General features: G+C 44.1%; 1 protein-coding gene across 8 annotated transcripts in view; it reads left to right on the forward strand.

The window, feature by feature from the left end:
* Positions 1-22,668, forward strand: part of Pde10a (phosphodiesterase 10A) — a 487,897-nt gene extending 465,229 nt beyond the window's left edge. For all 8 annotated transcript variants that reach the window (XM_074070673.1, XM_074070649.1, XM_074070664.1 and 5 more), the window contains 4 exons: positions 8,339-8,450; positions 11,497-11,577; positions 14,249-14,337; positions 16,994-22,668. In XM_074070673.1, coding sequence (XP_073926774.1) covers positions 8,339-8,450; positions 11,497-11,577; positions 14,249-14,337; positions 16,994-17,111 — 400 coding nt within the window. In that variant the 3' untranslated portion in view covers positions 17,112-22,668. The remainder of the gene's footprint in view (positions 1-8,338; positions 8,451-11,496; positions 11,578-14,248; positions 14,338-16,993) is intronic.
* The last annotated feature ends 4,951 nt before the right edge of the window (positions 22,669-27,619 follow it).

Here is a 27,619-nt window from a genome sequence, read left to right on the forward strand (position 1 = left end):
AAGTTACTTGAGAGACTTGTCAGGTGAAATTGAGGCTCCTTTTGGAATGACTGTTGAGATCAGCATTTGAGATTTGTTCTGAGCACAGGATGGCTCCTCCAAACTATCTTCCCTGTCTCTCCAGCACACTGTCCAGTCTACAGCTTGGTCTCCATCTCCAGTGAGTCTTCCTGTCTTCCCACTGCCACTGCCTGAGAGCGCCCCCAGGCAGCTGTCATCCATGTAAGTGGTGGACTGCAGTCCTTCCAAAGGGAAAAATGAATGACTGGCACATTTTTCCACTGGAGGGCAATTTCTTGACGTGGCACAAGAAAGTGGAGCCAAAGAGCACTAAGTAGAATACTGGGGATGGGGTGTTGTGCAGAGTGCCAGGACTCTGTGGAGGCCCGTCATGGGCCATCGCCTTGTGCTGAGTTGTTCACACTCAGGGCTCAAGATTACCTGAGCCCTGGCAAAGCAGCTGCTGAGGACTGAGAGTGGCACAGAGCTGGTGTCAATCACATGGGGTCCAGAAACAGACTTCCAGCCCACCCAGAGTAGACAGACTTCTAACACCATAGGCTGAACAGCAAGGCCACATCATGGATGTGGAATAAGGTCCTCTGGCCACAGCCTAAAACCAAGCCTTCCTAGGGTCAAGGAGAGCCACTTCTGAAGTAGCTACCTGGCAGAGCCACGCTCAAAAGTCAGCATAATGCAGACTCCTTACAGTGGGCTGTCAGAAATATAACAACAGCAGAATACGGAGAAGGCTAAACTATACGCACTACATATGGTTCACCAAGACAGAAGGCCCTTTGCAGACATGAAACAAAAGACTGCCAGAAGTGTAAAGGAGGAGAAAAATGGGGCCTGTAACAAATGAAAGAGAAGCCATCAGTGGAACACATCCTGGGTGATTGAGTGACCAGCTTTTAAGGCAGCTCCTGTACATATGATTGAGGTCCTTAAAAAAAATTGTTTTAACAAGTGGACGAATCAGGATTTCCATAGGGAAGTGGAATTATAAAATAGAGGCAATTCGAGATTTGAGAGCAGTGAAGTACAGAGAGAAACAGCACCTAACAACTGGTGCATAATGTGTGTGTGGTGTGTGTGTTTCTCATCAAAAATAATGCAGCGAAGTGCCAGACACCAGTTGCTCATATCTGTAATCCTAGCTACTTGGGAGGCTGTGATTGGGAGGATCAAGGTTTGAGGCCAACCTGGGCACATAGTTTCCAAGAGACCCCATCTCAACCAGCAGAGAAGTGTGATGCCACATGCCTGTCATCCCAGCTACACCAGGAAGCGTAAAATAGGGAGATCACAGGCCAGTCGGTCTCTAAAATAACCAAAGTAAAAAGGGCTGGACACATGGTTCAAGCAGCACACCTGCCTAGTAAGTGCTGAGCCCTGAGTTTGAAGCCCAAGACTGCAAAATAATGACACTATTGACAACAATGACAACCGTCAAGTCCAAATTCTGTACCCATGGCATACATTCTTCCAAAAGGAAGCAGAAAAAACTGAGCAGACTTGAACTACCTGAAAGTCTAAGAAAAATACTTCAGGCTGCTGAATATACTAGATTAAAACTTTGATCTAGAGAAAGAAAGAGAGCCACTAAAGGTGGTAGGTCTGAGTAAATAGAACAAATTAAGTCCTCTTTTCTCTTAATTTCTGAGTTGTTTATGAGAAATGCCTTTTGATAGAAAGGTAAGCTGAAAACAAATGATGGAAGAAGCTATACATGGAAGCTGCATCACATAAAGCCTGATGCAGGTCACACGTGGTGGTACACCCCTATAATCTCAACTAAGTGGGAAGCAGAGAGAGGGAGCGTGGTTTGAGTAAGCAAGAGAGACCATCAAAAAACAAGCCAGGAATGGTGGCACACATAGGGAATACCAGCTACTCAGGAGGTGGGGCTAGGAGGACTATAGTTTGAGACCAGCCTGGGCAAAAGCATGTGAGACCCTGTCTAAAAAATAAAGTAAAGCAAAAAAGGCTGGGAGTATGCCTCAAAAGGTAGCGCACTGCCTAGAAAGCATGAGACCGTGAGTTTGAACCTCAGTGCCACAAAAATAAAATAACAAGAAATCCTGATGTGACCATATTAAAATGAGCCAGAAGGACAACAGTCCAAACCGTGGCACCTGATGGCACAGCTGCAGACACATCTGGCAGAGCTAAAGTCCAAACAGACAGACCCCAGGTCTAGTTAGAGTTTCATTTCCCTCCTAAGCGGCTCACAGCACAGTGTAGAGGTCAGTTAGGCTGAGTGGGACCTGAGCACTCTCTGCAGGCACTATAGCCATAGAACTCAGGGTCTCTGACCACACATAGACATTTACCAGACTGACTACATGCTGAGAAAAAAATGAATCTCAGTAAATTAAAAATCAGAGTATTTTTGGTCACAATAGAATTAAATTAAAAATAACAAAAAGTTGTCTCTGAAGGCCCCAATTTTAGTAGCACACTTCTAAATAACACCTGGGTCAAATGAGAAATGACAAGGGGAATGACAGTATCTCAAGCTGAGTGATAATGAAAAAAACTACATCAGAATTTACAGGGTAAAGCCAAAACAGCACCAAGAGGGCAATTTATAGCCTTACTCACCTGTGTGAGTCAATGATTTAAAATAATACTTGAAGCATCTAGAAAAAGGGAAGTAAAGGATAACTTGAAGGAAATGATTACAACAGAAGTGGAGTGATTAACATATTAGACAGCAATTGGTTCTTTGAATAAATTATTACAATGGATGATCCCTGACAAGACTAATTAAGAAAAGAAAAATACCAACCACCGATATTAACGGGCAGAGAGGCCATCACTGCAGATTGCAGAAAACCAAGGGTAATAAAATGATTACAAATAATGTCATGCTGACTAATTTGAAACTTAGATGAAAGGGGTGAATTCCCTGGAAAATGTAACTTACCACAAACCAAAAAGATGTGGAAAATCTGAACTTTCCCTTAGAGACATGTAATTGTAAACCACAGAAGTTCCACTGGCCAGTCCTCGTGGCTTCACTGGGGAGTTCTGTCAGACCGTCTATACTAAAAATTCAAGACATAGACATTCCCAAGCGAAATCAAACATACCTAAAAGTGAATAGAGAAAGATAATCATGCTTACAAATTATAAAACTGAATATTACTAAGATACTGATTATCCACAAATGTTTTTTTCCAAAAATGCAATGCTAATCAGAACAAATCCCAGCAGTCTTATTTATTTAGAAATTGACCTGAATTCATGTAGTTATGCAGAAGGCCTGGAATAGTCTATAAGGAATTCTGGCAAAGTGAAAATCAAATTAGGAAGGCTTACAACCTGTTTCTCAGAGCTTACTGTAAAGCACCAGCAATCATGGGATGTGACACATAGCCCAGAAGACTCACAACAGGGAGCCCGTGACTTCCAGCCAAGGTGCCAGGGACTTCAGCATGGGGACAGATAGACTTCTCAGGAAGAGGTTGGTGAGTTACTGGGGTTCCAGCTAATTAATGACTGCCAAATGTAAGAGCTGAAATAAGTTTCTAGAGCTAAACCTGGGAAAGTTTCATGACCTTGGTAAGCACAGGAAAATGGACAGACCTTCAGATGGCCTAGTACACTTACAGCTGTCTTAAATTATTTGGTCTATAAAAGATAATTCCTAATGATCAGTGGGTTAAAATACGGGATTTTATTTATTTTTTTAAATCACATTTTGAAGGTCTGAACATAGATAAATTGCTTGCTGAGGTTCAGCTATTCAGTGACGCCATCAGAAAGCCAGACTCTGCTTTTTTCTTGCTCCATCATCCTTGGCTCTGTCAGCATAGATAACAGGATGACTCTCCCTTGGGGAGAGTAAGGTTACTTGGGAGAAGCATTGCCATGGGAACACCTCTGCCTATTCCAGGAGCGGGAGGTGAAGGGAAGTTGTAAAAGTCAAAATTAGGAGGGTTGCATGTTGTGTTTGTGTAGTCATCCTGACCGCACAGCTGGAATCTGGGGTGTTCAAGGCCAGTAACCACAGTGGCACTGGGCTGAGATTGGACAGGCGATTGTTGAGCAGATATCTTTGCAGACATGTATTCTCTGTGAGGTTACAGAGACCTTTGTGCAAGATTATAGTTCTGGCAAGGTGTTTTGTGAGTAGTTTCGTTACCGTGCACACGATCCCTTCCTGTATAACATCCAGCAATATGTAGTACTTTTGTTAGGATTCCACAAAAGTGACTCTGTTTTGATTCAGACAACTTCAAAGCAAACTGGCCTGCTAGGTCTCTTCTCCCTGCATCAGTGGACTTTACTCTTTGATCTTATGCTTTTTGTGTCATCCATTTTGGAGCCAAGCCTCACCTTCCTTGCTTTGGCCTTTGTTGGAAGGCCTCACTTTCTGACCTTTGCTCTCTACCTCTTGTCCTTGCCAGTGGCCTTTGCCACCCACCCCAATATTTACTGTTGCATCATTTGTTATTCTGTCATTTGCTAGAATTGGCATTGCACCCACAGCTCTGCTCAGAGGTAGCAGGTGCAGTGGTTTGAGTGTCCCCTCCAAAGCTCATGTTGACATATAGTTGCCACTGGAGTGGTATTAAGATGCGAGACCGTTAAAAAGGAACTTGACCCTGTGAGCACTTTCCTCACAAATGGATTAAGGCTGACATCGAGACAGTGGGTTAGTTGTCTGGAGAAGAATAAGTTGGCCTGGTTTCTCTTTCTCATGTGGGCTTGGGTGCCCTTCTAGCTCACTGTGGCACTGAAGACCCTCGATAGCTGCAGCTCCTCAGCCTTGGACTTTCCAGCCTTCGGGACTTTGAGAAACAAACGTACTTGTAAATTTCCCAGTCGCTGGTATTCTGTAATAGCAGCAGAAAACAAAATAAGACAACTGGTGATTTTGTATTGTTTTTTTTTTATTTTGAAAATGAAACAGAGACCGGTTGTATGTGGAAAACATTATCATATCTTTCAACTGAAGATGAATAATTCATTTTTTTGCATCAGACATGCCTGCATTTCAGGTTTCACAATGTCTTACTCTTAATAATGAATAAATAGCAGAAGCTGCAAGTGACTGGGTGATCCCAGAAATGGATTATTAGACCATTTTAAGTTAACTTTTAAAAGTGGACTTGCTCATGACCTAAGAGAGTGGTGACACTTTTGTGCTGAGCAACCCAGATACTTTAAATTGTGTCTCAGGACTAGTGGTGTGCATTCTTGTAGATAAATCAGATTTTGGCTTACAACCCAGTTTCCCTTCTCTGTGCCATACTGATACATGAACAGAGAGGGGCTGGTGATGCTCAAGCAGTTGAAGGTTCGTTTGTCTTTCAGCATGAGTGACAGCTTTCCTGCACTCTCAGGTGCACCCATGTGCTGGATGGCGGCTCCTGGTGGTGTGAAGAGATCCCAGGGTGGGACGGGAGAATAGCTGGAGTGTTTCCCCACCCTCTTGCCCACAATTTAACAGTGTTGGGGCTGGAGTTTTCATTGAGTCCGTACTCTTTAGAATCTGACCTCATTGGGTCTAGCAACTGCTCCCTCTTCCTGCTTCTTCAGAAGTAGGGGCCTTCAGAAGTGGGGGCCTCCCTCAGTGCTGACCTCAGCACCTTGTTGGTCCTTGTTCTCTAACTCAGCCCACACCTCAGAAAGCCCCTCCTATACTCTTTGCTTCTCTGATCTCTGGTCCTCTAACATGGGAGGATAACTTTAAAGTGTGGTGGTCCAGAGAGCAGAAGTGCGCACCTTGTAAGAGAGGCCAGCACACTTGTGAGATGCCCGTGTCTTATGTCCTCTGCCTGGTCTCAGATGAAGCAGGTCGGGTAAGAGGCCTCGGAAAGAGAGGCCTTATCATCTGAGCTTCTGTGGTTATTAACATGATTCCACCTGGTTCTCCCTCTAAAGCCTAAAGCCCTCCCTCCCCAGACTCCACTCCATACCCAGTGCAGGCGCCATCGCCTCTCTCGTCTGAGGTGCTGCAGTGTTCCCCTGAAGACCCTCTAGGAAACAGGTACCTGTCACTTCTCTGCCAGGTCCCACTCTCACACTTCGCAAGTTCATCCCTAGCCCATTTTTCCAGAGTTAGCTGTGTTCTTTGTCTCCCTGACCCCTACCATGTGTGTCTCACAGTGGGTCTCACCATGCTCTGCTTCACTGGATTTTAGAGTTCTCTCTGCCCTTCCTGCACTCTCCTCTTTTCTTATATTTTTCACATGGCATTTGTGACTATGAGGACTTTGTTCTTTGTCTTAACTCTGTCAGGCTATGCAGGCATCCAAAACATTGTGGATGAAATGAATACAGCCAAACCATCCTATGTTACTGCACAATGAACCATTTGTACCACAGACTAGGAGGGCATACCAAAACTGATCGGTGTAGACTCCATCCCTGTCACAAGAGGCTGTACAAATGCATTCAGGATTAAGCATCTGTGCCAGAGAAGTGTACATTCCATTCACGAGCAGAAATAACACGTTGACTCTAACATTTCTATACAACCATAAGCATCTCACTGATTTGTAATAGCAAAAAATGAGTAATTAGATTAATTAAAGACAATTCATGGAAAATTTCTAGTCTGTTTGCTTTTTAGGCTAACAGTAAAATAACTATCAGTAAATTGTTTTGTCTAAGTAATTTTGACAGTGAAATCTAAGTGGCAACTCTTTCCCAGCCTTTCCAAACTTCATAGTTGCAACCGTCCATGAAGAATGATGTCCAGTGAATGAACTGCTTCTGTGTGCTTTGAATGCCCAGTTCTAGGACCGCTTCTTTTGCTTACAGATTTACAAAATAAGAAATCTCTTTTGAGATTAAAGCATATTACATTATCTAGCAAAGAAAAATTCAGACTGAATGAGACTGAAAATTGTATGAAATGATTATTTGTAAACAGAGTAAGGGTTGTTTTTACATTTATCTTGCTCTCTAAATGAAATTTGTCTATTGCAGAAAATAGGTAATACACTTGTTCCTTTAAAGCCCAAATTCAGTCATCTTCCTGTAAGCCACATACTATTTCATTACCAAACTCTAGTCACTTGATCTGTCCCTGATCACTTCAAGGGATTTGGGGTCACAGGAAGGGGGCACACAATCTAATCAACATTTTTTAATTTGCCCAGTCTAACCTGGAGGTGCTATGACAGACTCTTGAGGTGTGTCCTTATGGAAGGTCGGGCTGCAGCAGGATAGGTAAATGGTCGGAAGGAAAGGGGCTGATGGAAAATAAGAGCACTGTAATCAATTGACGTCAAACACGTGGTTAATAGAAAGAAGCAGAGTGTGCCAGGTCCCCAGGATTCTTGTCTGTGGGGAGCACAGCTGGATGATTGGTACCTTCATGTCCCAGACAGGTGTCTCCTAATGTGCTGCTGCACATTAGGTCAGGTCAGGGTCAGGAGCCAGGCAGGGCTGCACTCAGGTGGACCATCCATAGACCAAGAAGTGAGGCAGTGGAGTGGCAGGTGCCAGTAGAATTTAGATCTGAGCTGGGAATTGTAACGTCATCTTACCTGTTCATTCCTCCATGATACATTGTCTTTTTTACTCGTGTGATTTGCCTTATAAAAGTTAAAAGTCGGTCTATTAAAATTCTTTAATAACTGCTGCTTACTTCTTCCTTTACATGTACATGTCATTGAAGATAAGCCACGTATTACTCCACCAAATCCAGTAAAGTCGCATGGGTTCTGTGTGTTTGAATTTACGGAGAAGTGCTTATTCTTCTTTAAAAGTGTGAACCATGTTCAGAATAGAAAGTCAGACCTGGGCTCATGGCTGTGAGTGCCAAGCAGCTGGGAAGAAGACTCCTCGACTGTGAGGAGGAACGGTCAGTCAGAGGCGCACACACTGTCCGCACAGCACAGGGGCTCTCGCTGCACCCACACTTTGCAGACCTTGGCAGGACTGCTGCCTCATTTCTGTGCACCCCAGACTCACCTTATGTAGAACGAAAGTTTCAGAATGCAATTCCTCTTCAGGGTTCTTCCCACTGTAAATTCCCCAAATTTTGTGAAGGTGAAAACATGGTCCATAGCAGTGTGCTAGGTGCGCTGGGACCCGGGAGCAGCAACGGAGCATGGTCCCTCTAACTAAGCCTGATGCCAACACTGACATGGAGGCCCCAGGAGTGCAGGAGGTGCTCCTTCTGTAGAGTGACTGATGGTCTTACAGTTCCATTTTACTGTCCTTCCTGCCCTTGTTTCTGCTGCTTACTGCTCTCTTTCTTCCATCAGGAAATAATACACACATGAACCTCACCATGGAGACACAGAAGCCTCTGGACATTACTATGAATGTGCAAATGCTCTGTGCTGACCAGTCTTGTATTGTGTTCCAGAGACCGCGTAATTGGTTTGATGATGACTGCCTGTGATCTTTGTTCTGTGACAAAACTGTGGCCAGTTACAAAATTGACAGCAAATGACATCTATGCTGAATTCTGGGCTGAGGTATGTTCTTGATTCTTTGTTGTTTTTTGGTGGTACGGGGCTTTGAACTCAGGGCCTCCTGTTTGCTAGTCAGGTGCTCTACCACTTGAGTCACTCCTTAGTCCTATCCTTGATTCTTATGTTAACCTTGCTAATATAAAATTGGGAAAATACCCAAGGAGAAATAACACATGTGGCTAATTTACCTATTTGTTGCTTTTATTGCTACTTCTTTTTATTTCTGAGCACTGTGGTCAACCCGATGTGATAAAGGATTTAACAATATGTAGATGGGAAGTGAGAACAATCATTCTATCACACATGCTCGAACATGTGAAAATTCTTCCCTGTCAGCTCAGAGCTTGGAGTGTTTTCCTTGTGTGTAGTGCTGCAATTTCCCAGACATCGCAGCTAAGGAAGCGTCACTGACATGCTTTGGATGGGCAGTAGGGACAAGAAGGAACCCCTAACACTCTGGCTATACCTGCCTGCAGTTAGAAACTGAGGCGCTTGGTCACTAAGGACCACAGACCTGAAAACATGTCACTTGCTCAGCCATCAGCCCACCTGCCAGTGACGAGTCCTGAGAAGATGCGGGGTGTGAATCCACAACACCCCTGAAACAGACAGCGAAATGGCCACACTGCCATCTTTCTTTGAATGTTCTGAGTGTCAGCAGTGTGTGTTTTACTCCTCAATTTGCTTCTGAATTTTCCGTGAGAAAGTAGAACATTACTCTCTTGTTCAGATGAATCAAGACCACCTAGGTCTCTGCATGTTCAAAAATGACTTTATGAAATTATCTTTAACTCCTCCGGGTTCTCACCATCCCCCTTTTGGATGAAAAGAGATGACAGTAAATTTGGAGGACAGAGAGCTTTGTGACTGATGATCCCCCACTTATCTCACCCACAGAAAATGCATAAAACCAGCAAATCGTTCACTTACAGCTCAGTAAGAGCTGTCTGTAATGCTCACTTACCCCATGAAGGAAGTAAGGAAGGGTTTTTGTTTTTGTGTTTATTTCTGTGGTTCTGGGCCTCTCGCATGTGAGGCAGGCAATTTTGCCACTTCAGTCACACTCCCAGCCCTTTTTTTCGCTTTATTTCTCTGATAGTGTCTCTTGTGTTTTTGCACAAGCTGGCCTCAGATCACAATACTCCTACCTCCACCTCCCACGAAGGAGGGATTGCAGGGGCGAGCCACCCACCCAGCCCTGAGTCAAGGAATTTTGGATGCATGAGGACCACAGACCTTGAGAGGGTTACCTTCCAGGTGCTGTTCTGTAGAACACCTGTGTTTTATCGTGTCTCAGAACCTAGTTACCATCAGACTCAGCTGAGGAGACTGACTGAGAGGAACTTGTCTGAACTGTACCACTTGATTTACTGCCACAGTCACTTCATTTTCATGTGTAGCCTGGAGTTCATTCTATACATATCAAACAGAAAAAATGGTCTGAAGCTGGCTGTTATTTTTGCACATAATTTTATCTAACTTCTGTTTTGTTAGAAATACCAGTTATAATAACAGTTTTGTTACAAATACCAGTTGTATTTGTATTCTAAACCGTGAATCATGTGTGACAGGAACGTAGTGTAGATTTTTACCCTTATACTCCTGGTCGACCATTCACTCCACAATGTGGATAAAGTTCCCAGCATGCTCGTGGGCACAGTCTTCAAGGACCTCCAAGTCCTACCAGTCTGGCAACTCACCCATGACACCCAGTCTCCTCTCCATCTCACTGCCCTACTTCAGATGTCACCAGGTCAGGTCTGAGACCCTGCAGCTTTTCACCTAGCTTCTTGCCTAGATCTTTCAGCATTGGGTAGCAGTGGTGACAGGTATGGGCTTGAAGTGATGTCACTGAAGGTTACAGTCCCACTTTGGCGTGTTGTATGTATCTGCAAGCAGTGTTCCGACATATCTCTGCTTCTCAGTTAGCACACTGCCAGAGAGCAATGGTAATAACTCTGACTATATCCGAACCCTTTGCAAATCCTCAGCCACCATTGTGACACAGACAAAATCATGAGCCTGGCAGGCAGAGCCCCACATTGCCAGCCACGGCCTCCCTCTGCCTCTTTGGTCCCGGAAAGCCATCTGTTGTGTTGGTGGCCCACAGCACTGGGGCTGGTTCCCTTTCCACATTTGTCCTTGCTTCGAGTACATACTCAAATCATTATTTATTTTAGAATGGGTCTCCTCATTTGACTTGTAAAATCCTTGTGCACAAGGGACTTAGGAGGTTTCACTCACTCTGGATGGAAAGCAAAATGTTTGAGAACCAGCGATCTGAGTATTCAGTGATAAAAAGGTGGCAGCTGCACTTCAGGTGCTCTGACACTCAGGACAAATGCCTTGTCCTTTATGTGACATCCTCAGTGGAGGTGGTAGCAGCTTGTTTCTCAGCCCTATTTTAACAAATTCAGGAAGTTTAACAGAGCATCTGTATTTAGGGTTTCTGAAAGCAGGCATCATTAAAATTACTAAAATAATAAATAAGTGTGAGGGAAAAATCAGGAAATGTTAACAAGCTTTAACAAAATAAAAGCAAGATAACATTTTAAAGCTGTCAGTCATGGGTTCGTGAGGATGACATGCAGTTACATTTACAGGACCTGAGTCCAGAGCCCGAAGCTTGGGAGAAACCCTTCAGCAATATGGCCCATAACATGGATTTGACGACTGCTCTGCCCCCTCTGTCCCTGCTCCTCTCTCGAGCCCAGCCTCGCCCAGTTCCAGTGAGGGACCCTGCCACATTGGTGGTTCCTTCTCGCTGTTTCCTGTGCCTCCTCCTGCTACACTTTTCACTCCACTCCACGGTGAAGCCAGAAGAGATGGCTGGGTTTGTGGGAACTGAGCATAGGAGAATGTGGAGGAAAATCACCAAGCAGTGATGCATTAGGTCTTTCATTGTTTGGACATGTCTCAGGACAGCAAGTAGCCTGAGACATGATTGTTTTGAAGAAAATTAAATGAATAAAAGAAATAACTCATTAACATCAAAATTTTGTAACTATTCAAAAGTTGAGAAAGAGTAATTCTCCCCCCTTTATTTTAGGGTGATGAAATGAAGAAGTTGGGGATACAACCCATTCCTATGATGGACAGGGACAAGAGGGATGAAGTCCCACAAGGCCAGGTATGGTCATTAGTGTCCAGTGTGGCTTAAGGCGGTGCCCCTTGCTCTCAGCCCCTTGTGGTGTGTGCGAGAGCAGGGGGGTCGTTCCATGTGTGGTGGCTAATGAAGACACTTCAGCGATGTACATACAGGGCTGAGAAGTCAGAGAGCAGCCCTTCACCCTTGATCCCTGCCACCCACTGGGGCCTTTACAGGCTCCGCCAGCCTTAGGACCTGGCCCGCACCACACTGCACCATGGGCAAGGCAGTGCTCTCCCCTGGGCAAGGCAGTGCTCTCCCCTGGGTGTGAGGCCAACGCTGACCTCCAACCTTGCTTCCGAGGTTGCAGGCCACTGAGGGAAGACTCCGTGCTCTGCTCTTAGTGTTCCTGGGCAGAACCCAGAACCCTGAGTGAGACCCTCTCCATCAGCCTGGAGTTGGGAGTTGGAGACCAAGGTAGAGACCCTCGCTGGACTGAGAGCCAGTGTCACAGCTGCTCTCCGCTATCAGGCTTTCTGCTCCGACCTGAGCACCAGGGCTGGAGAAGTTTGAATTGTTAGCAGGGTATTGTCTTGCAGATAGCACTGCAGACTTTTGATTCAGCTCTTCCTTTTCTTACACAACTGCTGAGTACTCTGGAACATTTTGTGTTTTATTTCAATCTAAATTGACATAATTACCCCATTCCCAGGACTTACTACATAATTCATATAATTTTTTACTGTTTTGAGAGCTTTTGTGCCTTGCTGGTGGTGCAGTTATGTGTGGTGAAAGTCTTCCTCATGTATGGTCTTTGTAAACCACATGTATGGTCTTCTAATGATGTAATCAGACATGGACAGGCAATTATGATACAGAATTAGTTTAGAAAATTTCTCAAAACGCTCAGAGGACAGTGGTTCTGGGTAAATTCTCAATTTTCCCACTTTATTTAAAGTTAATTTATGCAAAAGTTTTGGCAAGTCCATCACTCAGAAAGCCCCAGCCCACACAGAGGTGGAGGGCTCTTCTTCTGGTCACTGACACTAGCAAAGAGTCCCCTCGTGTCCTTGGCTACATTTTCTCATGAGAGACTCATTTCTCCCTGTTTGAAAGTGCACCTGACATACCTATCATGTGTACCAGGCCAGGTGTGTGCATATGTGTGTGTGTACCACACACTCCCTACACGGGTATGCGTGATTGCATATGTGTACATACATATATGTGTATGCTTCTAAACACTGTTGATGGAGCTTTTGCCCAGGTACCGGTTAGTAGTACTCTTTCCTATCCGTATTTGCTTTCTGTGTCATATTTTGAAACTGCTTTCCCACTCTGAGATTACATTAACATTTGGGTGTTTTCTTCAGTTGCTTCTTTTGTTTCATGGCTTCATGAGTTATTGTTGACTCGCTTAGAATTTCTCTCCTTGTATGGTTTAAAAAAAAAGGATCTAATAATTTTTTTTCTTTCCAGATAGTTAAAACAGTCACTCTAGGAGAATGTATAGAGTAGCCAAAATTTTCTCATTCATGCAGGGGGAGTATGGGTTCTGTTCTAATGTTTTTAATTAGAAGAGTAGTTCATATTAGAATAGTTTGAGTTTCTCCAGTATTTTTAAGTTCTTTCATTGTATGTGAGTAACTTTCAAATAAAATATCTGTGATAAGCTAATATTATACCAACTTTTTAAAATTCTAAATCATTAATTACTATGAAACTATTCTTTATTGTAATAATGAACTCTTCTTTCTAATAAGTAATGTCATTCCTGGGATCTTTCGCCCAATGACAGCTGCTAAAAAGTACTATAAGAAGATTCTGCGTGGTTTGTAAAGTTAGGAGCGAACACTTTATGGTCGTATGCACTTGTGACCCCAGCATGTGGAGGCTAAGGCAGGAGGATTGGGACTGAAGCCAGCCTGGGCTACACACCAAAACCCAGTCTCCACAAAAAAGTAACAAGTAGGAATATTGGCGTAAGGTGACTGTGACAGTGGCTTTATAGCAGGAGAAAGCGAGAGCTACACAGATGTGATTCTTCTGTGTCTTTGCTGCATCTCATTGAAATATGGTTGTTTAAAGCTGTGACTTGGGGGTGGCCTTGTTTAGAAAGCCAATTCATGTCGGCCGTGTATTAGCAGGCCAGCCCTGGGCAGTCACTGACAGCTGGACAATCTCAGTTCTCTCACAGTCCCACAGTCTTTCACATCTGGCCCTCAGTGGATCAGTCTAAGGTAACATCATTGATTTGCAAGTGACTCAGAATTCCTAATAAACTGTGCTTTAATATTTCCTGAAGTACCGCCGAGTGTAAGACTGCAAAATCTAATATGCTGAGAGAGCTGTGATAAAATGATTCACGACCTTGGGTGTAGGTGAAATGTAAGAGGCAGGAGAATGAACGGAGATCCAACAAGGTGCTGAGGCCCAGGGTAATACGGGGACAAACAGAAAACACCACAGCCATTCCCGAATGCTAAACTCGACAACAGCCATCCATGTCTTATTTTGGGGATTCATTTTAACACATTTTAAACTGTGTTCAACATTTTAACATACAACTGTGTATTCATTGAGCTCAAATATCACATACAACAAAACTAGAACATTTAATTTTATAGTTAGACTTCAAAGGCAAAAAAGTTAAGCACAGCTAAAATCACTAACGGGCGATCTTGTTTCTTATCTGTGACTTCTGCCGAGGTAGCTTGGATTCTACAATGCTGTAGCCATTCCCTGCTACACCACGCTGACCCAGATCCTCCCTCCTACAGAGCCCCTCCTGAAAGCGTGCAGGTATGTACAGCACTTCAGACAGACAAAAACCAAGCAGGACTGTGTAGAATTTTCACTCTGTCATCTTACAAGGTGTCTTATCCACAGCTTACAATAGTGATTTTCCGGGGTAGGCAGCAGGTTTGCCTAAGTTTCAGGTTATCCTTCTCGGGGATCTCCGGTGGCCCCGCTGGCCAGCTTGCACCAGGCCGTGGGAGTCTCAGCAGAGACGGGTCTTTGACGCCATCTAATGCTTGAGGAGTTGGTTCTGGCAGCTACGACAGGAAGGATGGTGGCGACAGCCCATGTCGTGAGCCAGGGAGGGTCAGGGGTCAGCTGGTGACTGATCTGGAGGGGGTCTGTCCAGAGGCCATGCTCAGAGTTGGGGGTCCTGGCACCAGGGGTTCTGTCAGGAAGGAGCGTGAGCTCTGTTTGCACCTGGTGCTGTTGCAGGTCTGCATCTCATTTCCATGCTGACTGGACCTCACCTCCTGGACCCCTGGCCAGGCTGCATCCACAGCCCAGGACACACGGTGCAACCCTGTGAGGTGCTCATCAGGCCTCTGCCTGTCAATGCTGATAGGTCTCTATGTACACTGCACAAGCTGAGGTGAAGCATGTTCTGTCATAAAGCACTCACGCAGTGCTGGGTTTAAAAGGCAAGGCAGCACGGTGTTATGAGTCCAGGGCTCTTGTCAGGAACACCATGCTTGCTGTGTTAGCAGACGAGGAGGAGACTTCCCTGGGATCCTCTTCCTTGTTAAATCTACTTTTCTTCAAAAAAAGAAATGTAAGCCTTGTGTTACCTGGTCTAGTTTCAGATTTCTCCCTATCATTTTCTCATCATTTCTGAGGCTGAACTCAGTAAAAACACTGAATTTTTAAAGACTTTTATTTTACTTTTTTTTGGGGGGTGGGGGTTGGGTTAGAGACAGTATTTTAGGCTGGCCTCAAACTTGCAGTCCTCCTGCCTCAGCCTTCCGAATGCTGAGATTAGGGGTACCTACCACCAAGCCCACTTTCATCTCAGTTTTAGAGGTGCTCCCTCGGGAAAGCAGCCTGGAAGTGCCCTCCAGCTCTCATCTCCAGCTGAGAGCCAGGAGATGTTCTGACCACAGGTGGCCTTTGTGGTGAATGAATGTGGAGTCAGAGGACAGTCATCTAGCCAGATGATTTTAAACAAAATCACAACTTAAATAATGCACCCCCATTCTCTGCTGTTGAAACTTCTTTGTGGACTCCTTTTTTTATTTTTTAAAGAAAAAACAAAAGCAACAAGTAAGAACACTTAAAAATCTTCCTCTCCTGTTCGAGAGATAGTTCCTCTTTCCTCCCTTCTCGAGGAGAGACAGAGGGAGTGTCCCAGCTGATGTGGTTTAGCCTCAGTGGACCTGAGCCAGTGTTCAGCAGAATTTCACCATATTGCATAAGGACTGAGCCAGATGGGCAGTCTGGAGTGGGCAAGGGCTCACCGCTGGAGAGACTGGGTCATAAAAGCGAGTGCACATGCAGGAGAAGCTAGAATTTCAGTTCAAATCCAAACTTGTGATTTGAAATTCCTACACACTATTCAAAAGTCTTTCCTATGTATAACTCCCCATTGTGTGCTAACTCTTTAGAGCCTGCAGAATAAGTGCTTACTGTGGTTCAAGCACAGGACTGGGTTGCCAGGCTCTTCATGTCACAGCACTGAGAATGAGGCACTCAGCCATGTCAGCATCTCTTAAAGGCTGTTTTATTCTTATAACACTTAAAAAATTCTGTATACATTACGTGTTCAATGAAGCACACCAAATTTAATGTTATGTCTTTTTTCCAATATAGCAGGAAACCTGTAAGATCTGGACAATGATACCTGATGTTACTGCACAAAAGTTAAAAGTATTACGCTTTTCAGGTTAGATTTCAGGGATTTCTTTTGTCCAAAGGTGTCTTAGTGTGTTTTCTAATTAAAGAAAGTTGGGGAAGGATTTTTAAGTTGTGCTTTATAGGAATTTGGTGTCTGTCAATGTCCTCAAGTTCCCCTCCGATTTTGGCTCTGTGTAAAAAACAATGAAAATCAAGTTAGGAAATGTTGTGAGGAGCTCTGCCAGGTTAGCCGTAGCGAGGTTGCAGTCACAGGGCAACTCAGGCCTACAGACAGTGAGAGGGAAGGACTGAGGACTACAGGAGATGGCAGGCTACACTCGGATGGGAGGTCACCAGGACACACATGCAGCTTCCCTGTAACAAGGAAGTTTCAGAAGTTTGTGCTGGGGTAAAGTAAGAGGACACTTTATGTATACCTCAGGAGGACACTGAGGGGCTCTGAGAGAGGATGCAAGGCTACCCTCCCTCCCCCACAGAGTGCAGCCCCGCTGTCCTGTCCCCAGGCAGGGAGCCCCTGCTCACCCCTGTCAGCTCAGTCCTCCTAACTGAATAGGAAATGGCACCCTGAGCCCCAACTGGTTTCTGTCTTTGCTGCCTGGAGCTGGTGGTACAGACACCAGGTGCTCTGGTGGCTCTGCGGCTCCTTTCTGAGGAGACATGGTGAGAGCCTGCCTGGCCACCTGCACCAGCCACGATCAGCATCAGACCTGCAGTGGTTACAGGACACAGGGTTGTTGGACCAGCTTTGGAGACAAAGTCCAGGATGTCTGTTTTGAACCTGACCTTTAGCTACCACTCTTGTCCCTAGGGATAACCTCAGTCAGTGGGAGAAGGTGATCCGTGGGGAGGAGAGTGCACTCTGGATCTCAGCCCCGGCAGCTGCCCCAGGGACCTCTGAGAAGCTACCTGTGAAGATCGACGACTGACGGCTGCTGACAGGTGCCCTGCCCAGTGATTCTCATCCTGCTTCTCTGACTTTCCTTTTATGTTTGAGGGGAACCTACACCCAGTAACTGGGGTGCAGACCTCTTCTAGAAGGTACCATCGAGCATACATGTCCATCTGCTGGTTGCCTACCAGGCTCAACGTACAGTGAGCCACCAGGACGGCCAGTGTGCAGACATCAGCTGGCCCAGTGACTCCACCCGACCTCGGACACCCTTTCCTAACATGCTGGCATCACAGAGGCCCTCGTGGAAATGGACAAAGGGCACTTCCCCTTGTCTCTCCACAAGAGTGTGAACGGTATCTGCCGTGTAATGCACTCGCCTTGAACACCAGTGTTGCTTTGGTGGTGTTGGTTATAAATAGGTGTTTTAGACATTGCTGTTGTGAATGTTCACATGTGACTTCCTTGTATTCACTTGAGTCGTAGCCCACAGCCTCCGGACATGTGTCAGGAAGCTTACAGAGTAAGATAGACGGGGAAGAGTCAAGCTTTGTTGCACAGCTTCATGATTTTAGCAGAATCAGTTATGTGCTTCAGTTTGTAGGAATGTGCCTAGAGAAACTCATTTTTCTCTGAAGGAAGTGGACCTCTGTTCTTTTAGGAAGGGCCCACTGAGTAGCAGCCTCGAAGCTCAGTTCAAAAGATGGCAAAGAATTTGAAACCATTCCTTTCTTCATTACAGTCTTGACAAATTTACTGAACCCTTTGCATAAAGAACAGAATAAAAGTGAGGTGATTAAAAACATTCCCAACTAACAAATCTAATAGATACAAAATGTGGATTTTTAATAATGATTACTTTCTGTCTTCACTGTGTCATGATAAAATTTTAGACTCAGGTTCAAAATGAAAGGTTTATTCTAAAAGTTTCTTTGTTAAATTGCCATGCATTTCTCTTAAAGTCAAACTACTACCTGAAGTCTTAGTCTGTGCAATTTTTCCTTGGCTGCTGCATTCACTTCCCATTATCACTTCCCATCACTGCTCAGTTGTGTCCCTCAGGCCTGCTGTGCAGAGCTCAGCAGGAGGAGGCAGCACTGCCACCACACTGTCCCTTGTCTGTGTCCTCTCCTTGCTCTTCACACATGTCAGGCATCCACGTGGAATCCTGGCTTGGCCAGTTTTGCCTGTGTAATTTTTTGGCAAACTAATAGTACTGTTCAATGTCAGTGTTTAGAAAAACTGAGAGCACCCCGGGCCCTTCCTGCAGAGATAAGGAGGTCACTTCTGACACAGGTTAATGCCCTGAGGACTTTGGCACAATGGCAGAGCCATCTGAACCTGTGGTTAGTTCTCACCTGGGGGAATGATGGTCTCAGAAGTAACAGAACAATCCATGACAAATCGCTTACTCGATATTCTCATTAAATGATTCTTCAAACCTGCTGTTCACATAGGCCTGGTCTGCAAAATTGAGTCAGGTTCCTGAAACATGGTTTTCTACATTGTAGTAGAGATGGCTGCACATGAACCTTATTCTTATTTTAGATTAACACTATGTGTTCAGTTTCTTTCTGGGCTTCTAAAGTCACCCTCTTCCTCTCATGGAGCTCCATTTGCTACTGTAGTTTTATAATAGGAGGTAAAATGTCACACTAAAGAGAGAAGAACACTGCTACAGTAGATCTGCACACACATGTACCTGTGTACATAGGGTATGTGCAGGCACACAGGTGTGTATATGATGCACTCTTATATGTATGTAGACGTACACAGGTATGTATATGTATATGAAGCACACACACCCGAGACAAAAGGAGAGATAGGGAGAGAGAAGCAAACATGTATGAAAAATAAAAATCCCATTTTCAAAAACAGTGGCTGTTTGTGTTGGGAAATGTCCAGTGTCTGGCCAGGACTTGAGACTAGAAAACACTGTCCCCACACAACCGTGTTCATAGCATTGGACCCTAAAGTGTTACCTGTTTTCCTTATACAAATACATGAGGCTGGATCCCACCCAGTACAGCTTTCATCACGAACGTTAACTTAGCTGTCTAATTGAACTTTGGAGCTGAATTGCAGGAAGGGGGCATCACTTCACATTAGTATCTAGTTAAAACGATGCTAAGGGAATGCGTGAATTCTGCTTTTGAATATGGAAAATGAGCAAGGGAGGAAGAGCCTCGTCACTTTTGCATTTTAAAGTTGCTGTTCTGCTAAGAATATTACAGGAAGTTCTCTTAATTTGACTGAGCCAAGCACATTGTATTAAATGGCCTCCTCTTTGGGAATTTTCCCAGAGGAATGTGGGTGGATTGGTTGACTGGTCAATTTCTCATGACAGAGTGTAATGACAGACACAGTTTGAACAGAGGACTGCATGGTCATGTAACCTGCTAATGATGCGTTCACTGTGTGAAGGAGTCACCTGGGAGCCGTGGATTCACCTAAAATAAAGGAGTCCAGGAGGGGGGGTATTTAGCTAATAACATGCAGTCAGAAGTATTTTTGGATGTTGGCAAATATACAGATAAAGGTTTGTGTTCTATTTCTCGTCTTTTTCTTAGATCTTTTCTTAAAAGGACAACGTGATACCAGAAGTTAGGCAGATGGTGTTTATTATCCTGAATTCTTGAGGAATTTATCATTAAGGCGGCATTTTATATTAAGCTCAGTGTCCCCTGTCCAGCATAAACTTGGTAACCAGCTATGGGTGTGTGTAGACTGTGCAATCTGAAGAAATGTGTATTGTTTGCGTTCATTTATAATGGGCAGATTTATGGTCACATGCAGTTATTCCATTATCCTTTCCGATGTAGTAAATATGTTTTTAGCTAGACATGCTTTTAGGAACATGCATGCCAAAATCAACAAGACATGCTGAGCTGGAGGCAGTGGAATAAAATCCTAAAAGAATTGTGGCATCTTATGAATTAGTAATTGACCATGTGACTTAGCTCATTAGGAAGTCTTAAAAGGGCAATGGCCCTTTGATGAGGGCAGGGACTGTGATCCATTTCCCAGTGTCAGTCACGTCTAATAAGTGCAGAAATGCCCATCTTGGAAGAGGGACCCAGTGGAAAACTGAGGCACCACTGTCCCCATGTCTGGCTTCTCCTGAGTGAAAGATGACGTGCACAGATGCCTCTGTAGTGGTGCTCCTAGTGACTCGACCCCATGGCAGCAGAAGCAGACTAATTCCAAGCAAGATGTGTTCAGTGTAGGTTTCCTCTTTGCGCATGCTTTAACATTCTTTTGTTTTGTACATTCTCAGTGAATTTTGCTTTCTCAGTGTGTTTATATACACTAGACATTTGTACAGAATACACACAGTTGCACAACTCCTTAGGTACCTTGGTTTTTAAGTGGGTGTAGTTTGGGGTATTGTGTCTGGTTTTAAACTCAATTAAGGTTTGAGCTTTAATAGAACTAAATTAATCACCGCGCCTTGGCCTGTGCCTTTTTTTAATACTGAAATTCTATTTCTTCATTCATCTATTCATGGTTTATCTTTTCTTAATACAATGGGAACTATTTAAAGGGTCACATTCCTGGTTACTTTCATCTACTGGATGAGCAGGGCCGTTATCTCCTCGTGAGATTCCTCTCCTGTATTTGACCTCATTGGCTTCTGCCTTGGTGACTACAACCACGGAACTGCTCAGATTGTCTTTTTTTGCAAGAACTTCCAAACTGTGGTACTGGTGATGATGTGATTTGTTGGGTTTCCGGTACATAGCATGATTTAGATTTTGAAAATCACTCCTCTCTTTATATATTCCAATCTGTGTTCGCTTTGTATACTTTGCTGGCTTTATTTGGGGTGTAATTCTTTAAAACCTGTATTCATTCAGTCACTTTAGTGCATTTCTTCTATTACAAGTATCAATCTGGTTTAACAATCACTGTAAAATTTAAGTTAGCAGAGGATGCGACCAGTCATTGTTGCCCATGCATGGCATAAGTACTTATCACGAAACACATTTTGCTGACTTCTTTAAAAATTTATGCTAAGTTTAAATTAGTGATGCCCAGTGCAATACACACATTTTTCTTATCTTTTTTAAAAAAACTGGATACCTTCGTTGTTTAAATGTTAGATATATTTTATATGATGATGAAAATAGAACAAAAGAAGGGTTAATGGTGTCCTTTTTCCAAATCAAGAAGATGGAACAAAGAGAGAGACATTAGTGTTCCCTAAGAAAAACACATTTAAGATCCAAAGAAGCACCATACTTTTCACTTAATTTTCCCTTTTCAACCCAATGGTAGAAGGCAGTACTTTTAAAGTTGTACACAGTCCACTTGCTCTTTATTGCAAGTGTGAGAAACTGAGGCATGCAGCCCTGGGCCTGGCTCTTTGGGGGCACAGAATGTGACCTAAGGACCGAGATGGAAACTTGGCCAAATCCAGGGTTACTCAAGTGGGGGGTTGCTTTATACATTTGAGTGCTCAGCTGGTATTTTGAGGTACTGTATATTTGCAGAAGTTTAAGTGGAACATCTTTATTCCTGATGTAAATTAAGGTTTTAAAGTGTATTATTTAATATTCTAACCCACCTAAAAGATCATCATATCATGGGCATTGCAGCCTGTTTTTAAATTGAGTTACCCTAATACCTTTTCCTATGCTGTCTCAGATAGCCAATAGAAATGTGGAATATTATTTTTTTCCACATCATTTGTTGTATGGTGTGTATGCTGTATGTTCATTCAGTGTGTAAACTGAGAGTACAATAGACTTAGCTGTAGGAAATATTTCTACACAGTGCCCCGACCTATTTGAAATTATGTGCTTGCCCAAAACACTGTGAAACACTTACCAAAATTTGTACAAATGCAGCATCTTGATTCTTTCTGAGAAGAGGTGATGTTCTCTACATGAACATATAAGCAAAAGAGATCCTATACCCATACCTAGCCAAGGCATCTAGGAGCTCGCTGGTGATAACCTCCTCGCTGACAAACCCTGCAAGAGCCTCACGCAGGCTCTGCCACCAGAGCACAGTGCTCATGATAAACTGATCTGTGGCCAGTGGGTCTGTGTCAAAGCCTTAATGGGCTCTCTTTTGGAAGGGAAAGAATTTCAAGTTAACAATATCCACCTTCATTATAGTTGATGAGTTAGTGAATTCCAAAAACTGCTTTTATATGTAAGACATAAAAACTCTTTGTAAAATGCACAAGTGCAATAATTTAAAGGTCTTAACTTTGCATTTATAAATTATAAATATTGTACATGTGTGTAATTTTTCACGTATTCATTTGCAGTCTTTGTATTTAAAAAACCTTTACTGTTATGTTTGTACAATAGAACAGTAATCATTTCTTATAACCTCAGCAAGCTGTAAATAAATTCATAATTCAAAAACAGCCAGTATATATGCATATATGGGTGTCACATTGCAAAATCTATCTTTGTTTTACTTATATGCTTAGAGCAGCAAGAAACCTTTTGTTGATATGTAATTATACATATAAAGTATATATATATGTATGATACATGAAATATATTCAGAAATGTTCATAATTTTAATGGATATCCTTTGGAGTGAATAATTGAATACAGACTTTTTAAAATATCTCTCACGCTTATCATTTGCTCTCATTTGTGGGGAAGAGAAGAGACAATTCCTAAAAGTCCATTTGAAAACACACTGGGCCTTGTTTGCCTCAAAGACACCAGATCACACTGAAAGAGGATGCTCTGTTCACTCAAGCCACTTTCTTATAGACAAGATGAGAACACTTAGAATGTTAAATTTTATAAGATGACTTACTAGCTCATTGTATAATGTTAAACTTTCAAAGACCATTTGGGGAAAACGTGGGTCTTAGAATGATTGTTGTAGACTATGAATCTAAGGACACAGAGAGAGCTGAACCAGATGCTCCCAGGTCGCCTCCTGGCTGCCCATAAAGATCTTCTCCAGTGACCACACCCATGCCACACACTATGGAGAGGAGCCAGGGTAGGAAACGGGAGCCTGTGTGTCTGAATGTAAGTACAGTGAAGAACACTTTGGGGGCTTAAACCTCACACAGTACAGTGACCATTGTTCTCATGTTTTTAATTTTAAAGCTCTGCCTAAGTTATGTTTTTGTTTTGGCTATCTCTGCGTGCCATCAGGTGGACAGGCAGGAAATAATAGTGGCAACCAAACAGTTAAAAGTTGAATTATATTCCCAGGACCCCCCCAACCTGAAGCATAGGACAGGTGAATTGAGGCATAGAAGTTTATGGGATAAAGGTTCAACATTGCTAAATGTGAGTGTCCACAGCCTTGGAAATTAAGAGGCAGATGAAGACAATGACCCTCCAAGTGGCCTTCCCCAGTACCGCACTTGCCCACCAAATGCATGGCACTGACACACCGTAGGCAGGATATGTTAGGTATTCATTTCCTCTGACTGAATAAAATCTTGACTGTGTTAAAAAACAAATTCAGATGCTAGGATAGCCATAGTTACTTGACAGTTCTGGTTGGCAGTGGACACTCTGCAAAGCTGATTTGAGTTTGAGCACTTGTCTTAATCACACATATATAGGTTTTCCATCGACTAAACTGCACCTCGCCAGTTTTGAAGAGATAACATTTCTTCTTCAAATCTATTTCCTAACAAAAGGAATCCCAAAGCAGCACTTAAAAAAAACCAAAAAACAAAAACTGTACTCAGTTAGTATTTCCTGGGCTCTTCCTGTGTGAAGGGAAGCTGGCTGGGATATATGGCTTTGGTCACTTCAGCATCTTCTTCCCAGCATCTCACCTGTTCCTTTCTGCAAATTACCTCAATCCATGATCACTGTTGAAAGATGGTGAGGAAACCACGCATTTAAAGACAGAACGGTCTCACATTTGTGAGACAAATTTTCAAGGTTTTCTGCATAATACACAAGTGGTACTGTTCTCACCAGTACAGCTACACTTGATGAGACAGAAACTAAAAGAAGTTATGTCCTCAATCCTACCCCATCCTCCTCTTCCCATGCCCTCCAGCCTGTCACCCGAAATGGAAAAGAAATGGGGCATGCCTGTAATCTCATTGCTTGGGAGGCTGAGGCCAGCCTGGTCTACATAGTGAGTCCTCATCTCAAAAAGAAAAGAAAAGAAAAAGTAACTCCCCCCAATAGGTTGACTTCCTCTTGAGTGATGCAGGAGAATAAAAGGAAATCAACAAGGAAATAAACACAGGAATTTATTTGAAATAGCAACTCCCCAATTCTTAGCCAGTAATTGTGTGCTCTCATGGTATCTAGGCTTTGTGATCCTGTGTCACAAGGTGGAAGTCTTGCTCAGATGATGCCCTTGGATGGTGGTAAATAGTCATTAAAAAAATAGATGCAAACACTTCAACATGCAAAACCACCACGGCACACACACATTCATACGCATTATACATTAGGAAACTAAAATTGACCTCCTTAACCTTCATGAACTCCCAGAGCCGAATATCAGAGCACCCCATCCCCTAAGTCTTGTGGGTGACTGGACTTTGGAATCACACAATGGTAGGGTCAGGACTTGGGTTCATTGGTGTAACCCCTGAATATCCAAAGCAACGCACCTTCCTTGGAGTCTCTGAAAGGTGGTCATTCAACTTCACCACGACAGCATAAGAAGGGATTACTAGAGTGCAAACCAGACCACTGCTTGCAGATGGAGTTGCCGGAAAGTTCTACCCAGAGTTGACCTGAAATCTGCTGCTTTGTGGTTTCTATTACAACACGCTAGTTCTTTGCAGGCAGATGCATGGCTACAGAGCTGGTGGTAGTCTTCATATTCTCCCACGGAAATTGTCCAGTGGCCTTCTGTTGCCGCTTGCTTATGCAGAATAAAGTTAAATTGTTAATAGCCACCAGCTGGCACTCAAGAGGCAGGCCACCTGCTACTTCCATTTCTGGGTCACAGGGGTGCCTACCTGTTTTAGGAGCAGCCCAGTCCTCAGTGAGCATTCACTCCACTCTGTCTTCTCTTCAGACAACTCATTCCTAAGGACTGAAGTGTCACCTCCTCTCTCTGAGACTATCATCTCCCAGGCAGTTCCCTGCCATCCTTGCATCACGGGAGTAGAGCTACAGAATGTCCCACCCCGGGCTGCGATGCTACAGGTGAACACGTACTAAGCACTTACTGTTTGCCAGGCACTCAAGTCCTTTTTGCAGTAACCGAATGCTAATGCACACCATTGTCCCTTTCAAAGGGAGGAGAGAGAGACCCAGGGAACGTCCCTGGGTCCTGAGAGAGCAGGGTGCGCCTCAGGCCTGCTGGGGTTCAGGGTGCTGTCGTGAGATGTGCCTTGCCTCAGTGTCTGTAGAGGTTGCACCTTGCAGAGCATGCAGGGTGTCAGCGATGATCATGACCCCGGACCACCTTCTCCTCGTGGTAGTTGGAGGTGGGCATTTGGGAAGTGATCAGGTCACAGAATGGCACCTTCACGAACAGGATCTGTGCCCTTGTAAGAGCAGGCCAGAGAGCCAGCTTACTGTCTGCCTCTCCACCAAGTGAAGACCCGAGGAACGTCTGAACTGCGACGGCATCCTGATCTCTGACTTCTTGCCCCTATAGCTGAGGGAAATATATATTTTTGTCAGTAAGCCATCCCATTTATGGTAACTTACTATAGCAGTCCAAGATGACGTGAATCTCATCAAGAAACACCCCACAGACGTGCTCAGAATGTCGATGCAAGTGTCTGGGCACCTCATAGCCCAGACAAGTTGAGGCGTACAATGAACCACCACGAACCAACTGCTAGGCACATTAGGATTCTGGTGGGGTGGAGGAGGGAGGGGGGGAGAGAGGGAGAGGGTGCTGCGGAATTGACTTACACAATATGGGTGTAAGTTCTAGTCCAAGTTCAAAGGCCTAAGAAGCAAGAGTGCCCTTGCCATTGTCTGAGGGCGGAAGAAGGCTGTCTCACTCCAGTCTGGTCAAGAGAACAAATTCTCACTCTTCCTCGGGTTTTATTCGGGCCTCCAGTGATTGGATGAGTCCCTTCCACGTTGTGGAGGTGTTCAGTATACAGGGATGGCTCACCCTGGGTCTCACGATCTTGGTACCTATATCTTCAAGGTTTCTTTACCTTGAACCCTGCAGGAGTCACTTGAGACTGGCGACCATGCAGTGGGCCAAGAGTGACAGAGTTTAGTGCAGAGTCAGTTTGTAAGAATGTGTATCATAGTGTCAGGGAGTCACAAGGAGGGGTGACAATCCATGGCTCACTTCCTCTCACTAAGGGACTTGCTAAAATTCCATTTCTAAGAGTTTCTTTAAGCAGAAAAGGGAAACATTGGATACTTACCGCCCCTTCAAAGCATTCTCTTACAGAGGCCTCCTGGCTCTTTAGCCAGGTTTGTTTTATGTTTTGGTTTGGGTCTTTTGCATTCCTTCAGCGTGCTCTACAGAACTCCAGCTGTCCCGTTCTCTTGCTCTATGGGCAGGAGGGGCTGTGGTGCTGCCACCCTGCCTTTGGGCCAGGCTCTTTGACTTTTGCCTCTTGTTCCCACAGCTGTGGTGAACACCTAACATAAGCTCGCTCTGTTCTAGAAGCTGGGCATCCGGTCACGAATAAAAGCGGTGAATACACTGCGTTCACGGAGTAGCGTGGGAAGAGAGATGTGAACAAGGAAGGCAGGAAGTATATAATGTGTCAGACGGTGACAACTGCCGTGAAGGACAGTAGGAACAGATAGGGAGAGGGAGCAATGGACAGTGACAGCACTAATGAGATGGCATTGTTGCAGATACCGGGCCAAAGCTATGCCTGGCTGGGCAAGGGCTTCTTAGCTATGACACCAAAACTAAGCAACAGCAGCAACAAAGAATAAAACTAAAAACCTTTGTGCTTCAAAGGGTACCATAAAGAAAGTGAGAATAAAGTGTGTGTGAATCGTGTATGTGACAATGGACTTGTGTCCAAAACATATAAGGAGCTCTTACAACTCAGTAATGAAAAGACATATGGCCCCACTAAAAATGGACAAAGGATTTGAATAGACTTCTTCGAATGAGGTTGCAGAAATGACAATAAGCACACGAGAAGTACACAGCATCATTGGTTATTGGGAACTGCAAATCAAAATTACAGCGACACACCACTCCCTCTTCTCTAGGATGGCTCAACAAACATGGGCAAGGATAGGTGTCGATAAGAATATAAAAATCGCAGCGCTCCCATGTCCTTTGTGGGATTGTAAAATGGACAACCACTTTGGAACACAGTTTGGCAGTTCCTCAAAATCTTAAAAAGAAAGTTCCCATACAGCCTGGCTCTTCTACCCTTAGCTATACATCCCTGATAAATGCAAACATATGTCCACACAAAAGCTCTCATATAAATCTATTTGTGCAGCATTACTGACTACCCAAAATGTCAGAACAACCCAAACATCCATCAGCTTCCAAATGGATGCCCACTTGCAAAAGAGAGAAAGAGCCAGCAGCTCCAGGTGAGGCTTCGGCCTCCTTTCAGGTTTTAGAAATGTCATCAGCTCCTTCCAGTGACAGCAGACACAGTGAGCAGAGGTCAGGCACCCC

This window comes from Castor canadensis, chromosome 1 (genome assembly GCF_047511655.1).
Source record: "Castor canadensis chromosome 1, mCasCan1.hap1v2, whole genome shotgun sequence".
NCBI classification, from domain to species: Eukaryota; Metazoa; Chordata; class Mammalia; order Rodentia; family Castoridae; genus Castor; species Castor canadensis.